The sequence below is a fragment of the Cheilinus undulatus genome, linkage group 8 (genome assembly GCF_018320785.1).
Source record: "Cheilinus undulatus linkage group 8, ASM1832078v1, whole genome shotgun sequence".
Classification (NCBI taxonomy): Eukaryota; Metazoa; Chordata; class Actinopteri; order Labriformes; family Labridae; genus Cheilinus; species Cheilinus undulatus.
This window is the reverse complement of record NC_054872.1, coordinates 40,265,097-40,280,817: the sequence shown is the minus strand read 5'-3', so window position 1 is coordinate 40,280,817 and position 15,721 is coordinate 40,265,097. Positions and strand designations below refer to the sequence as shown.

General features: G+C 38.1%; 1 protein-coding gene across 2 annotated transcripts; it reads left to right on the top strand.

The window, feature by feature from the left end:
* The first annotated feature begins 4,412 nt into the window (after positions 1-4,412).
* LOC121513467 (sialic acid-binding Ig-like lectin 10) lies at positions 4,413-14,148 on the top strand. 2 transcript variants are annotated; one of them, XM_041793235.1, is made up of 10 exons: positions 4,413-4,476; positions 4,920-5,015; positions 6,744-7,154; positions 7,336-7,659; positions 7,786-8,112; positions 9,522-9,779; positions 9,868-10,149; positions 10,308-10,416; positions 10,517-10,574; positions 11,554-14,148. In XM_041793235.1, the coding sequence occupies exons 2-10, from the start codon at positions 4,955-4,957 to the stop codon at positions 11,926-11,928; spliced, it is 2,205 nt and encodes a 734-aa protein (XP_041649169.1). In that variant the 5' UTR covers positions 4,413-4,476; positions 4,920-4,954; the 3' UTR covers positions 11,929-14,148. The 2 variants fall into 2 exon arrangements, with proteins under 2 accessions (XP_041649169.1, XP_041649168.1); XM_041793234.1 differs by having other exon boundaries at positions 10,514-10,574; positions 11,554-14,147.
* Positions 14,149-15,721: the final 1,573 nt, after the last annotated feature.

The window sequence follows — 15,721 nt, the reverse complement described above, 5'->3', positions numbered from 1 at the left end:
ATTAGTATTTGGTAGCATTGCCTTTAAACTGTATGACTTGGGTCAAATGTTTTGTGTATGCTTCCACAAGCTTCTCACAATAGTTTGCAAGAATTTTGGCCCATTCCTCCTGGCAGAACTGGTGTAACTGAGCCAAGTTTGTAGGCCGCCTTGCTCGCACATGCCTTTTCAGCTCTGCCCATAAATTTTCAATGGGATTGAGATCAGGGCTTTGTGAAGGCCACTCCAAAACATTGACTTTGTTATCCTTAAGCCACTTTGTAACCAGTTTGGCAGTATGCTTAGGGTCATTGTCCATTTGGAAAACCCATTTGTGCCCAAGCTTTAACTTCCTGACTGATGTCTTGAGATGTTGCTTCAGTATTTCCACATAATGTTCTTTCCTCATGATGCCATCTATTTTGTGAAGTGCACCAGTCCCTCCTGCAGCAAAACAACCCCACAACATGATGCTGCCACCCCCATGTTTCACAGTTGGGATGATGTTCTCAGGCTTGCAAGCTTCCCCCTTTTTTCTCCAAATGTAACGATGGTCATTATGGCCAAAAAGTTCAATTTTAGTTTCGTCAGACCACAGAACATGTCTCCAAAAATTAAGGTCTTTGTCCCTGTGTGCATTTGCAAACTGTAATCTGTCTTTTTTATGTTTCTTTTGGAGTAATGGCTTCTTCCTGGGAGAGTGGCCTTTCAGCCCATGTCAGTACAGGACTCGTTTGACTGTTGATAATGACACACTCTTACCAGCTTCAGCCAGCATCTTCACAAGGTCTTTTGCTTTTGTTCTTGGGTTGAGATGCACCTTTCAGACCAAAGCACGTTCATCTCTGGGACACAGAACCTGTCTCCTTCCTGAGCGGTATGATGGCTGGACATTCCCATGGTGTTTATACTTGCGTATAATTGTTTGAACAGATGAACGTGGCACCTTCAGGCATCTTAAAAATTGCACCCAAGGATGAACCAGACTTGTGCAAGTCCACAATTCTCTTCCTGATATCTTGGCTGATTTCTTTTGATTTTCCCATGATGTTACACAAAGAAGCAGTGTGTTTCAGGTGTGCCTTAAAATACATCCACAGGTGTGCCTCTAATTAACTCAAATGTTGTTAATAAACCTATCAGAGGCTTCCAAAGACATGACATCATCATCTGGGCTTTCCCAAATTGTTTAAAGGCATAGTAATCTTAGTGTATGTAAACTTCTGACTTTAAAGAACGTAATAAAAATTGTCTAAAGAAAAGTCCTTTTCTCATTATTCTGGCATTTAGCAAATAGAAATAATTTTGGTAATCCTAACTGACCAAAAACAGGAAAAGTTTAATCTGATTTAATGTCAGACGGTGAGAAAAAAAAGTTCATGTGCCTTTTTATATAGTGTATGTAATCTTCTGGTTTCAACTGTATGTACAATAATGAGGTATTTGTACTTTACTTCCCCCCTCTATGAAGAACCCTAACTGTATGTCAGTATTATGATGAATGTATTGAATAGTGTTATGATAAATGTGCTAAAATTGAGTTAATATTTAACACTCAAATGCAGTAGGAAAGACATTTATGTTGACCAAAATGGGAAAAACTGCAATAAAAATTGAATCAGTGGTACTTTGATATAGGACTATACTGCAGTATTTCTACAGATAATAAATTAAATTGTCCTCAGTGTTCATATATCAAGTAATCTCTTCAACTTTTTTAAATAGCCAGATGTGTGTTTCATGAGGGATTATGTCTCATCATTTGTTGTGCTGTATTATGTGCAAATGACTGATACAATGCATCAGTATGTTAGCTGACTTTATGTCAAGGTTGCTTTCATTTGCATTTATGAGAATTTGGTTTTGATCTTGTTTAAAGTAATCTCCTCTGCATGTTGATGTCTGAGCTCATGTTTTTAGTCAGTACAATCACCAATGAAAATCTGTGTTTAAATGTTTCTCACTTCTGCCATGAGCCCGTGTAGAGTTTGATAGTCACTTGTGCTAAACTGTTTGGAGTCGATCACAAATTACTGAAACTGTTTTGGCATTGATTGGAACTAAAACTACAGAAATCGCACAGTATGAAGCATAAAAAATGCACAAATACACAGAAGTACTTCCTGAGCTGATACCTGCATTTAGTAAGAGGAAATACAGTCATAACATACAGAATGTTTCATTTATCTTTGTGATGAATGACATTAAGTTTTGTTAGATTATCCACTAAACTTATGCTGCTTGCATTGCCAAAAAACTCTTGTTACAGTTAAAAAGAAGGAAACGTGTCTGATAATGTTACTCATGATGACAGAGTTAAAATTACTCTATTAGAACCTGACAGGGACCCATCATGTCCATTGTACTCAGGGACAGCAACCCTGAGGCACATTTTTAAAGGGTGTGACATCAGTTTGTCACAAGATAGATAAACATGGTGGCATAACAGGGTTTGAAAAGTCTAACTGCAGGAATTAGGACAGTTCAGTTCGTTTAGGAGGGAGAGAAAGTTAAAGGAGGCAGGTTTCTAGGCAGGCACCAGTCAGGCCAGCTTAAGGGTGCAAAGGGTGAAATGTGAGATATCTGCTGCGGAGGGCTCCGGGCTGCAGGAGCTCTGCCGGTAGAGAGATGCAGAGCAGCGGAGCTGATGGAAGCACTCTCTTTGACTAAAACTAAAACCTATCTGCTCTGTAGCTGTGCTGGAGCGGAGACGGACCAGACACGTATCTGGTGTATTTTAGGGGTTCCAGAGCTGGGGGTGCAGGGACAGAATTTGCGAAAGACAGTTAAGGAGATGTCAGATGGAGCAGTTCAGGCCAGTCACTGGATTTGGTTGAGGAGGAATAATGCCAGCTGGGGGCAAAAATAAAGTTTGATGAAACCCCTTAACTCTTCTTGTAGGGGAGTATGGGGAGTTAGAGCATCCTCCCCCCAACTGCGAAGCTCGCTCTCTCTTCCATTCTTTCTAATTTTCTCATTTTTACTTTTTTAAGTTTTATATGTAATGTTTGTACCAGAAAAAATTGTCTTCCTGTCGTTCTAATTATGAGTGGCATTAGGGAAAGTAGCATCAGCATTGTCACTATCTGGAGCTGGCATGTACAGAGCCTGGGTCTGCTGAAGGTGGTAGTGCTGTTTAGACTGTGTGGGCCATGTGGTAAGGTAGGTAAGATAATGAGGTCTCTGTGTTGGCATGGTGGATGGTGGGAGCTGGCACTGAGGGAGGGGGTAGACTCTGGGATGCTGGAGATCACTGGTCAGTCCTCTGGAGGTGTCGTGGGACTAATCTGACAAAACACAGACAAAGGAGGGTTCCCACTTGACAACCTTGGTGAAGTGCTGGTTTCTTGCTACCCATCAGTCTGCACGGTTGATTTGTGGAGGCAATAAGAAATAGATTTGGGATTTGTTCACTGAGGACTGATCCTCTCTGTAGGACACAAGTATTGTGTGTTTATTCAGAATCTAGGTAAACAGAGCAGGACTACTCAATTAGTTTTGGAAATGGGCCAAGTTCCTGAAAAAGATCACATCCTTCATCACGAAGGGTCTGAGGGACATGGCAGGACACAAGAGTCTGTTTAATAATTCTATAGCTACAGTCAATCAATCAAACTGTTTTAATTTTCTCATCCTTAACTTCCTCAGTTGACACAAACATACACACCTTGACGGCCTTTGCCATCATTAAAGGCATTTTATTTTCTTTTTGCCTAAAATCCATGTACCTAGTAGTGGTGCTGATCTAGCTCTCTTGTTGTGCACAAGCCTGTAAGGCTGCTGTGTCCTAAATGCCGCATAAATGAACAACGACAACCAGGTGGCCAATGATCATACAAGTATCATAAACTTATTAAGTTTTATAAACTAACTTGTATGGATCATCTTCAGGAATAAGTAGTCTACTTAAAGGACCACAAAAATGACCTTGGGGGCCTGACCTGGCCCCAGGGCCTCCAGTTGAATGGCCTGGCCTTAGAGAGTTCATATTTTTTGCTTTTTGGTAATGTCATTAAGAGGGTTCAAAAGAACAGGAAACTTAGGGAGTATTCTTTGAGGACTTGAAGATTAAAAATACAAATTTGTTACTGGATAAAATAAACACTTAACAATCTTTAACAGTTTATTTATTATTTCATGAAGCACAGCCAGTCTTCTGAGGGTCCATGTTAAAAAAGCACATCTGCAGATGTAGAAACTGCTCATTTGAAAAAATATATTTAGTATTATAGTTCAAACAAGCCATCAACTTTGGAAGAAGGCATTGAAATGACATTTTAAAAAATTAATAAAAAAATCACAATCATGTGAAACATAATGTCAACCACAGGACGTGTATTTTAAGCATGCATGTGGAAGGAATGAAGAAGTAACACATAGCTGGGTCTGAGGAAACTTCCTGAAATCTTGTCAGAAAAAGGAGAAATAGATAAGTGAAAAGGGTCAGATGGGAGCGGACACTTCAGGAGGGAAGACAGGAGAACAAGACACAAAAAGGTAAAATTTAACATTTAAGTTTGTTTGATGGTACACCGACACTGAGTAAAGTGACTTTTGTCACTGATTTATGTTTAATAAACTTGATTTGTATTTTTTATGATTTGTTGGTAAAGTGAGTGTGGAGAATGCGTGAGAGATTTTGTAATCTGTAGACTTCAGTAAATTCTTCACTTCTGACAGTCAACAGTTTTAGCTAATATTTACAGGAACCAGAGCTGATGTATGAATTAATGTAGTTAAATATATGAGTGGTGTAAAGGCTTTACTGTGAACTTGTCAGTGTAGTCACTCTCCTGGGGTAGAGTGTGTTAAACATGCAACTTTGGAATAACTGAATATGCAACATCCTGTACTCAGGGCTGTGATTACAGCTGTATGCTTCCCTTTTGTTCAGTTCCTTCATGTTTAATGTGCTTTCACTGTGAAATCTTTTCTTTTAGAGGGAAAGGCTGACAGTCTCAACATTCAAATCAGGATGTTTGTTCTCATATGGATGACTCTGCTTTTCTCTGTGAGTGGCAGCAATGCAGACACAGGTATGTAAATTTATTTTAATCTTATGATGCAAACAAAAAAAACATTAACAAAACACCTAACATTAATGCACAGTTCACAAGGATTTGCTTTCTCCAAGCCTAGATTAAGCAGCTATTTTAGCAGAGCTCTACAGAGCACCTTAGTGCCTTTGATAGTGCCAAAGATTTTAGGGGAGGTTTGGGACCTTGTCTGCTCTGATGTTGTCAAATAAAGATGTACATATATTGTTTTGTTTTGTTTTTTAAATTATGACTAGAAGCATAATGTACAGCAGTGTATTAGGGCCACCCTAAGAGAAAAATTAAGAGGATCTGTTCATTTTTAGGCAACAAAAGTGAAAAAATCAAAAGGAGTTTAAAAGGTTGCAAATTTACAGGACACAAACTCAACATATCAGAGTTTAAAACACTTTAAATTTTGACATTAAGATTTGAAAAAGTTGAAGTTTTTAAAATGCTTTAAATTTACAATATTTTTAAAAGAAATTTACAGGAGACCAAACTTAAAATAGTGGTTGGATTTTCAGCTTTTTAGTCTCAGAAAATTCAATTTTCTGGTTGACATACCTTTATGGATTTTATAGTTTTATAGTTCTTGTAAATGAAAGACTTTTTAAATAATTGTTTTTGATAACACATTTACGGTCAGTTATGTCATTACAAATTGTTATAAAATGTTATAAAATGTACATTAATTCACAGCCTGCTCAGTTATGCATCTTTTTTTTTAACCAACACAACAGAAAGTCCATCTTTTAGCAATAATGCTCAACTTAAGCCAGAATGGACAAAGAAACAAAAACATGAACAGGAACAACAACATATACTCCTGGAAATCTAAGCAGACAATACCATATATTCTTGTTCTTAAATAGATGAAACAGCTCAGTCCTTGGTATCCATCCAATGAGTTAGGAAAGGGCCCCACACATCGAGAAAGAGATAATTAAAGACTTAATAAACATAAGATTTTTGAGTTTATTCTTGAAAATGAACAGATCCTCTATGTTGTTGTTATTTTAGTGTCCCTAATACACTGTCATAATAACAAATAATTTATGCATTGATCCTTTTTCTAGAACATGTGTCTGTAGATTTGTTGGGATTTTGTCAGTGAAAATAATTTAAATTGATGTGCACTTTTTCCAAGTGGGTCCTGGGGCGCTTAGCTCTTCTTAGCTCTTAGAAGTAGGGTCCTGATGAAAAAAGGTTGGGCACCACTGATCCACTGGCTCTTTTGTGACTTGTGGCTTTTTTAGGTCTTAGTTATTTATTTCCATCTGATGTGCGCAAGAGGGAGCAAGCAAGGTTTTTTTTATGATTATGTGAAATAGATATTTTTGTAGGTTTAAGTCTCAACTAGCAGTTGTGTGAAGGAACAGATTTTTAATTCAAACCCCCCCCCCCCAAAAAACATGACTTTTTTGCCGATCATATCTTGATTTTTGGCAACTCTGTTAATTTTTATTTTATTAATTTAATATGAATAAAGAAATATCAATAATATCAATATATCTAAAGGAATATCAGCGTATCTGCATTCTCAGGCAGAAGCTGAGACCAACAGTCAGATTTCCCTCTGTAGTTTAAAAAACTGTCACTTGGGACAGAAGTAGCTGGTATGAGTGATATAGTTTTGCTAGAGAAGAAAGCAGTGTTTACTGTTGGAAGAAAGCTGCAACTCGCCTACCCATGCATGATTTTGTGTCTCACTTTTTGCCTTTTCAGGTGTATCAATGAAAAGTGAAACTTCCTGTAAAGAAGACAACTTCTGTATCACTCTCAGTGATGGAGAAATAACAGCAGAGGCTGGTCTCTGTGTTGTGATTCCATGTTCTTTTACTACAAGTTCTAGCTTTGCTCCCCAGAATATTGTATGGTTCAAATGTGAACCATCAAAACAAAGATGTGGTGATTTAGATGTGATATTCAGCAGAAACTCTTATAAGATTCAGCACGAGTTCAGAGGTAGAGTGTCACAGTTGGAGCCCGACATTTTTCATAGGAACTGCAGCATCATCATCAACGACCTGACTGCATCTGACTCTGGATCTTATCAGCTTCGAGTTAATGGTCTTAATTGGCGAGGATACTCTGACAGATTTCAGTATAACACCAGATCAACTGTCTATGTTAAAGGTAAGCCAGGGTCTTTATTGTTTAGCAAATGAACCACAAACACATATTGAAGCTGTTTACATTTTCTGTGGAGTATGAAGTAATTTTTGACATTTGTTGACATCTATTAGCAGCCTGTAAAAGCTGTAGCTTTTCCCAAATAAAACTCCTACATTTGATTTGAACTTCTCTTTGTTTTTAGATCTGACCCAGAAGCCTGCAGTGATGGTTCCTCCTCTGATAGAGGGGCAGCAGGCCTCACTGACCTGTACTGCTCCTGGTCTCTGCTCTGGATCTCCACCTGAGATCACCTGGATGTGGAGTGGAGGAGAAAGAGAGATTGATTCCTACATTACAGGAAACATTACTGATTTCAAGACTGAGCGCCTTACTGCTTTCACACAAAGACACAGCTCAACTTTGACTTTTACACCCTCTGCACAGCATCATGGCGCCAATATCACCTGTAAGGTCAGCTTTACAGAAGGGGCGTCTACAGAGGAGACGGTGACAATAAATGTGACCTGTGAGTAGCACAAGCTCATCATTTCTTTCATTTTCTTTCCAGCATTTAGCATCTAAAGTGTTTGTGAGCATAAAGGTGTAAATGAGTGTTGTCTTTTCATTGTGTTGCATTACATTTGTCTGACAGATGTGAAGGAAGCTGAAATCACTGGAAATACAAGTGTAAGGGAGGGTGAGCCGCTACATCTAACCTGCAAGGTGGAAAGTATTCCTCCATCTTTTGTCACATGGGCTACATTTTCCAACAATACTATGCTAAATGGATCAGAGGCAGATGTCCAAGTTGACACTCCAGCTCACCTGGCAAAGAGAACTGACACATATCTGCAGGAAGGAGTTCGAGAGGCGGCTTTGTCCATATTAAATATGACAGCAAATGATTCAGGATGGTACATCTGCACAGCAAAACACCTGAACAACACCCTGATTAAAAAGGTCAACGTAGAAGTGATATGTAAGTGTAAAGCAAATTCCTTTTTATCATTAATTAACTGGCATGGTGTGTTTATAGCTGACAACAGCTACAGCTTACCTAGCAGCCTCAGTTCTGCAGTTATTTTGACCACCAGACTTCAGCCAATGAACAGTCTGTGCTTTGGTGTTAAACTGAAATAGAAATTAAATCCTCTTGCCAATAGAAGCTTTTTTTTTTTCTTGAAAACGTACAGTCCTAATGACTATAAGCCTCACAGGTGCCAGATGTGAAGCATAAAAAATATGTTGTCTGTTTAAGCTGATAACTACAGTTTGAGTGTGTTTTGGCTTTGGTGCCATCTAGTGGTGAGGTAAAAATGCTTAAGATAATGAATGCATGTAAAAACCTTCATACATTTTCTAACTGATAAGACATTGAGCACTTATTTCATACTGATTATGCAAATGATATAGTACTATGTATATCATGCTGCTTTAATATTTTTAGTTGAAATATGTCTGTTATGTAGAGGCATACCACATATTTCTTTTCATTTGTGCATAACATATACAATATTATTTTTTTCTCATAAAGCCCAACCCCTTCTGCAAGGCAAGATCCTTTTATTTATAGAGCACCAATGCATGATAGTTCTGAAAAAAGTATGTACACAATTTCTTCTTGCCTGAATGTTTTTTGAAAGCATAAACACAGCAGCACAGCCTAGTTTCAAATACAAGAAGTGTAGTATAGCCAAGATCAAGCTTCAAAGACCCTGTAAAGTGAAATCCAAAGTTTTTGTCTTAACATTCTAGAAATGTTGGCCATTTCATCTCTTTCCTGGCTTGGTTTCATGTGGGCGGGGGCCAATATGTGGGCTCACGATGTCATGAGCCCACAGTAGAGAATGTCCCCGCCCCTCTAACACTACAATATTGTGGAAGGAAGCAGTCACCTGGAGCAGGGACTTCTGGTCCATTTTGTGCAAAGGAATTCAGTCTTGTACTCTTGTACCGTTCTATAATGTTCATTTTTCATTGCAAAGTTATAGTTATGCATTTTTTGTTTATTGGTTCATGTTCTTAGGGGAAAATATTTTTCCAAGTATGACACCATGAGTGAGGGGGTTAATGCTGCAGACTACCTGTGTCCTGAGTGGGCGTGGTTTCAGCTGGGCGTGGAGATGCTTTATGTGACTGAAATTTGACCTGGGGGTTCATAACACAGTGATCTATCATACAACAAACCTAAATACAGATTTATTTTTACTTTACAGGGTCTTTAAGTTTAATGCTGGCTAAATTTCATTTCAAATTTTAACTCTTGCTGCAGGTCATTTAAAAAAGCTCCTCATTTGGACACCCTTCTACAGTCAACGATTTCTGAAAATTCAACTTCCTCCCTTTTTGTTAAAACATGTCAAATTAAGTTTTAAACTTTCTTCACAGATATGAGAGCACCTGTAATCACTGGAAATACTACTCTGACTAAAGGAGACACACTGAATCTGACCTGCAGTGTTGAAAGTTTTCCTCCGTCTCATATCACATGGTCTATTCTTGGTTCCGACACTGACCAGCAGAACGACACTGAATCAGCCGAACTTGTCATCCCTAATGTACAGACAGAAAACTCTGGAAAGTACATCTGTACGGCAAAACACCAGAACACAACTGTCACTGTGTTCACTGATGTTACTGTGACTTGTAAGTAGTCGCACTTATATTTTTTAGAGAGACTGCAAATCAGATATGACACTAGTAGCATTTGTTTGTGATGTTTTTATGTTCGCAGTGTTTCGCAGCATCTTTGAAAACTCTGGATGTGAGATTCGGTCCGGGGTTTTGACTTGTGTGTGCATCAGTGAGGGTTTCCCTTTACCCACCATGAAATGGCCACTTTTAAGCAACTATACTGAGTACTCTGTTATGACAACAGTGAAAAACCACACTGTCAACAGCACCATAACACTTACTGTAAAAGATCTCATCACTTCTGCTGAGTGTATCAGCAGCAACGGAAACAGAGAAGCTAAAGGAAATCTCATTATCCAAAATAACACTTCAAAAGCAGAAGGTAGATGTTCTGTACTTCGCCATTTCTGCTACTGAAAACTACAGACTAATTTAACCTTTGTGTATAAGAAACTGTATTTTATATTTTGAATTTCACTAGCATGATCACTTTAACTCAAAGTGATTTTGACGTTTTTCTTATTTATCTCTTGATTGCAGAAAAATCCAGAGTATTGAAAATGTTTTCACAGCTTGAGGTCATCCTTGCCTTTTTGATTGGTGTACTTCTTTCAGCTGTCCTTTGCTTGTTGGCAACAAAGTGCCACAGGTACACTTCCAATAAATGTTTCTTGAAGTTTTTTTTTTTTTAATTTGGATGATAGTCAAATATAAATTGACATTCTTTGTTCTATTTCTTTTGGAAGAAGACAGAGGAGAAATTTGGATCACACTTTGGAGATGGTGACCAATCAGGAGGGTCCACTGGTAATAAAAATTCATTCAGCAATCAAGTTTAACAGTTAAAGCATTTAATTTGCTGCAAAATGCATGGTGTGAATGGAAATAATGAATGTGGCTTTCATTGTTCATTGTCCTCACTCAGTTGGCCATCAAGAGACAGTGGTTACACAGTGAGGTTAAGGAAAAATCAGAATCCTTGATCCTAACTGTTACATGCATGATTTTTGCAATATTTAAAAGAGGCTGAGATCCACTGATAACAGAGTCTGCTACAGTCTTTACTAGGGCTGTCCAAATCATGTGTTGATTTTGATGAATAACACAAAAACAAACATCAAAAAAGTAACCCAATTATGGTTCACACTCTGGTGCCTTCCAATCACATTTCAGTCTGGAACACTCATCATACATTTGACCTTTTTATTGCAAAATGGATATACAGCTTTGTTCAAAAGCTCTGTTCAAAAAGATGCATACTTTGATATATATTATATATACACTATATACTAAATTCATTTTGCACCTGTAAGGAATTAATGCATTTGTCAGACTGTTCATTATTTTATCAATGCCTTGTTTGGCACAATGAGATAACCCCAATTAAAAAAAAAATGCACACTTTGACTTTCCAGGGAGTGCATGGATACATTTATAAAAATGCAAACTGAATACAGTAAACTGAGTTCAGAAGCAATTACTCCATAATAGCATGAATCTGAAACTGACTGAGGGTGCAACAAGCTTTATGCTATAAAGGAGGAGGCTGGGGTGGAGGAAGTTAAGCTTTGCTAGCAGCAGCAGGGTGCATTATAAATGCAAGCAGATAATAGCTATCCTCAGCCTTTCTACTGGCTTCATCCTTTTTTAGAGAAACACATTTTTTAGGGGTGTAGTGTCTTAACCATCTTTCAGTGCTACTCTAAGCTTTTTGAAAAGAATGCTTGAGTTTTAGAAACTAATGATTGTCTTCTGAATTGTCTTGAAATTCTCTTGAACTTTACAGATCGATGCAAACCAAGAGGTGGAAGATGATCAGACATATGAACAAGAGGTGACAGAAGCAGGAGGAGCAGTGGCAGAGGAGGAAGCAGCCCTTCATCTGGATGGTGGACCAAATGAAGTGGAGTATGCCAGTATTGATTTCTCTGTGTTGAAAAGGAAGGCACCAAAGAAGAAAGAGACCACAACTACAGAGTACGCTGAAATAAAGAGAGGCATAAATCCACAAGGAAACGACAATGGTGGAGAAGAGGATGGAGTGTTGGAGGCCAAAGAAGAGGAGATGGTAGAGGAGGTTGAGGATTATGGTCCAGAAGAGGAGGAAGGGGAGGAAATGGCAGTGTACTCTAACATGAAGGATCTAATTAATGACATTTGAAGACAGTGCTGGATTATGAGTTTGAGATAAGGTTTCTGGATCTGATCATCTTGCTATGATGGTCTGATGATGGATTGTTTTTTCCAGTGAGTGAATAACAACCCAGGAAAGCATTTGTACCAAACTACTGTGACCTTCTAATGCCAAATATAGACTAGGAAGACCTGAAGTACCTGAGAAACTTCTCCACATTGCCATAGCTGTTGAAATCAGTTCGCTGAAGTAACAATGTTCCTTTAATGTGACTTTGGATAAACTGTGTGGATAAGTTGAGACATCCATGAAAGAGCTGATGTTGAGAAGGGTCCAAAGGATGTCAGAAGAGTACCACCACTGTCCTTTCTACTATAACTTAACTGTATTTTTGTTGAAGATGCTCTTTTTTAATTTTTTTTTTTTTTAATTTTATGTTTAACTAGAATGAGCATTTGTTGCTGGATTTCTGCCTAATGAAGACTTTAATTATCAGCTGTAATTGCCTTTGTATGGAAAAACGGGAACCCCAAAGTGGGTCATGGGGGCATGATGTCATGATGGGGGGGTTTGACAATCTAAAGCAAAGCAACACCAGCTGATGGCCAAGCCCTGAAGGGTGGGAGCAGTTCAGTGATGTTTACTAGGATGCAATGATGTGGTTGCAGCTCTAGGCCAAGACATTGCCTACACTTTGGAAGCGGATCTGGCTGTAGACCTCTACAACTGGGGGACCTTGACTGTGGGGTTGGATGTGACATATATTACCCAAGCTGGAACTAGAGTGATGTACTGAATGACGTATGTTTTCTGCTCTCTGTCAGAGGTTATGGTAAAAGGATGTTTTTCACAACAGTAGAATTTTATAGATTAAAATTGAAAATTTACTGAGGGGGATAAATTTAGATTTAACACAGCACAAACTAAAGGAAACCCAAAGAGGGTTAGGGTTAGGCACCTGAACCATAAAGGTTAGGGTTAGGGTACGGGGGAGGGAGATATGATGAAATATAACACACCACAAACTAAAATAAAACAAGGGGTTAGTACAGCACTTCCTGCCTCAAGGTCGAGGTTGCCCCATTGTAGAGGTCTGCAACAAATGAGCCCGAAACACCCACCGTAGAGGTCTTCAGCAGGGTGCCTCTCCCTTTTTAAATAGGATTGGAAAAGGAGTTGCCCCTGCTAGAAATTAGAGCCTCGGCCAAACTCGGCACTTTTGCAGCATCCTCCCAGTGTGAGATAGTTTTTTTCTGCTTTAACCTACAAATAATATATAAATGTAAAATATGTAATATACGTAATATGTAATATAAAAATACAGATCAAAGCTGGACATTGAAAATGAACTGAGAGTGGCGGTCTCACAACTGCACCCAGGCCCCCAGAAGATCTGTGGCACAAAACGAGACGACAGTCATCACTGAAATTATTGCAGGACTTTAATAAATCATGACAAATGTTCACTAACCTTTCATTTTCAGGGAATTATTCATCTACTGAAAATTATATTTTTGTCTTGGGCAATGGTTGTTGGTATTTCGACAAATTTTGAGGTTCTATGTTGTAGTAAATTAAAAAATTTGAAATTATTGCCAAATATACTGACTGATGGTGTGTTTGCTGCACATTCACATATTTTTACATGTTTATTTGTACAGTTGGGGGTGGGCTGAAAATATTTTCATCTGCCAAAGGGGGGGCCTGGCAGAAAAAGTTTAGGAACCACTGTTCTAACTTTAGAAGATTACTGAGAGATTATGCAGACTTTGTTCATCTTCTTTTTTTTCCATAAATGAGTTCAGGTGTGTTCTGAGTGAAATCCCTAAAGATTGCAATAAAATTTAGTACCTTTATGTCTGCCCTAAAACTTTGATAGGTGTTTACCAACTTTGCTGAAGTTGGCATGCCTAAATGTTTTACCAAAGAGGTGAAGATGGTAAATGTAATACCTGCTAAAAATCGGCATGTTAGCATTACGACTGTGTGGAGGTTACCATGCTGAGGTTAGCAGTTAGCTTACTGCACTGCTGTACTCATTATAACAATGGTACTGATTGTTTCTGGGGATGTCTGTGGCTAGAAAAGTGTGAGCATGTGTTCAGATCTTTGTTTTCATGTCTTTCTCGATACCATAATACAGCGTTCTCAGATGTAAGTCAGTAAGTATTTGAAATTTGTTCAACCATACGTTATCACTACAACTGTGCAACAACTAAAGATACTGTATCATGCATTACAGCGGCTGATTTGCACTGATATAAATGTGGTATGGCTTGAGATTTTGGCTTGCTATTATGTGTTCCTTGGGCAAAAACTGTTTGAAAACCACTGCCAATAATACATGGATGAATGAACACTGAAAGAGTTACGCTACTTCCTAGAGGATATCCAACGAAAAAAGGGCAAAATCTTTAAGACTGTGTCCCACATCACCCCCTATTCAGTCTGATTTCTGAGTGAGCATTGTTAAACACTATATAGTGTACTCAATCTATCCCACAATGCATTGCAAAAGTAGTGAACAACTGATGGCCCTGCAATATTTACCACTGTGCATTGCGGTTACTGCTCTCAAATGTGACAGGCAAACAAGAGGACTACAGGAACACAGATCAGTACATTTTTTAAAGCTTTTTTGTTTGGTTTTAACTGAAGTACATATCTGTTTGAAAATGTTAAGGATTTAGAACAATTCAACAGATGCTTTTCTTCCACTATGATGATTACAGGAGATGAGACCATCATCTTTATGTAAACATAAGAGACAGTACACAGAAACATATGCAACTATTTGCCACTAATTTTTGATCTTTTAGTGTTTTATTTTTTGGTGAAAATTTGTCACATTTAATCCAGTTTCAGTGATATTCTACCATTGATTTCTCTCAGCCGTTGCCATGGACATCTACGAGACGTTGTTGCTCCGTCCTAGAGCAGATTCCTGATATACAGAAACTACAGTCCTATATACGACTGCTTTGACTCCCAGCCTCAGCCCTTCGATAAAATAAAAACAAAAGAAAAATGTTATCCAGAAAATGAAAAGAACAAAAACCCTTTTAAGTAAGTCTATTCCTTTCCTCCTCACATTTACCATCTATCTTTAAATTCCCTGTCAACAAAATAAGGCACAAAAATCTGGAAAAGGACAAAATACAGTGGCATTTTAGAAATCTGTGTAAGGCTTCAGTGGAACTAAGAACCAAATATAGATTTTGTCTTCCATGGTGCATTTGTATAGCATTTTGAGCCCTGCAGATAAAGATGTTTACATATCTTCAGTCCAATGGTGGATTTGACAATAAGAATCAAGTTTCCAGTGGAGCCATGTTAAAGCATTAAAATCAGACATACATAATTCATTCAAACTATCTATTTAAACTTAACAAATCCTGAACATGATCTGTTTTATTAAATGAAGAGGATGCCCTGGTTTCCTTAATTCCAAAATTCTGCAAATGTTTATCTCCATAACCAGTCAAAGCTTACTCCATTTTAACTTTTTAAACCTCATTACAGTTCGCAATTGAAGCAGTATGAAACCATATATGTTTGTAACATTAATGGTTTGATGACTTCTGATGCATTCTGCACTTCTGAGTGTTTAACTGGCCTGTGGGAACTAACTGGTCTTGACAAAAACTTGTGGCCTGTCAGAAATAGCTGCAATCTTGTAGCTTAAAGTGTGAAGAGGAAGTTTTTATAAAAATAACTGATACCATTTAAGGCAATGTTTTGGCTGACATTCACCCAGGACTTTGTTGAAACGTGACATGAAGAATTTTGACACTACACTCTTCAAACATCAGAAAGAGAT

Coding starts and splice junctions, on each gene's coding strand:
- LOC121513467 (XM_041793234.1), top strand. CDS start 4,955: ATGTTTGTTCTCATATGGATGACTCTGCTTTTCTCTGTGAGTGGCAGC. Junction 9,780..9,867: donor CACTGATGTTACTGTGACTT/GTAAGTAGTCGC, acceptor TTATGTTCGCAG/TGTTTCGCAGCATCTTTGAA. Junction 10,150..10,307: donor TAACACTTCAAAAGCAGAAG/GTAGATGTTCTG, acceptor TCTTGATTGCAG/AAAAATCCAGAGTATTGAAA.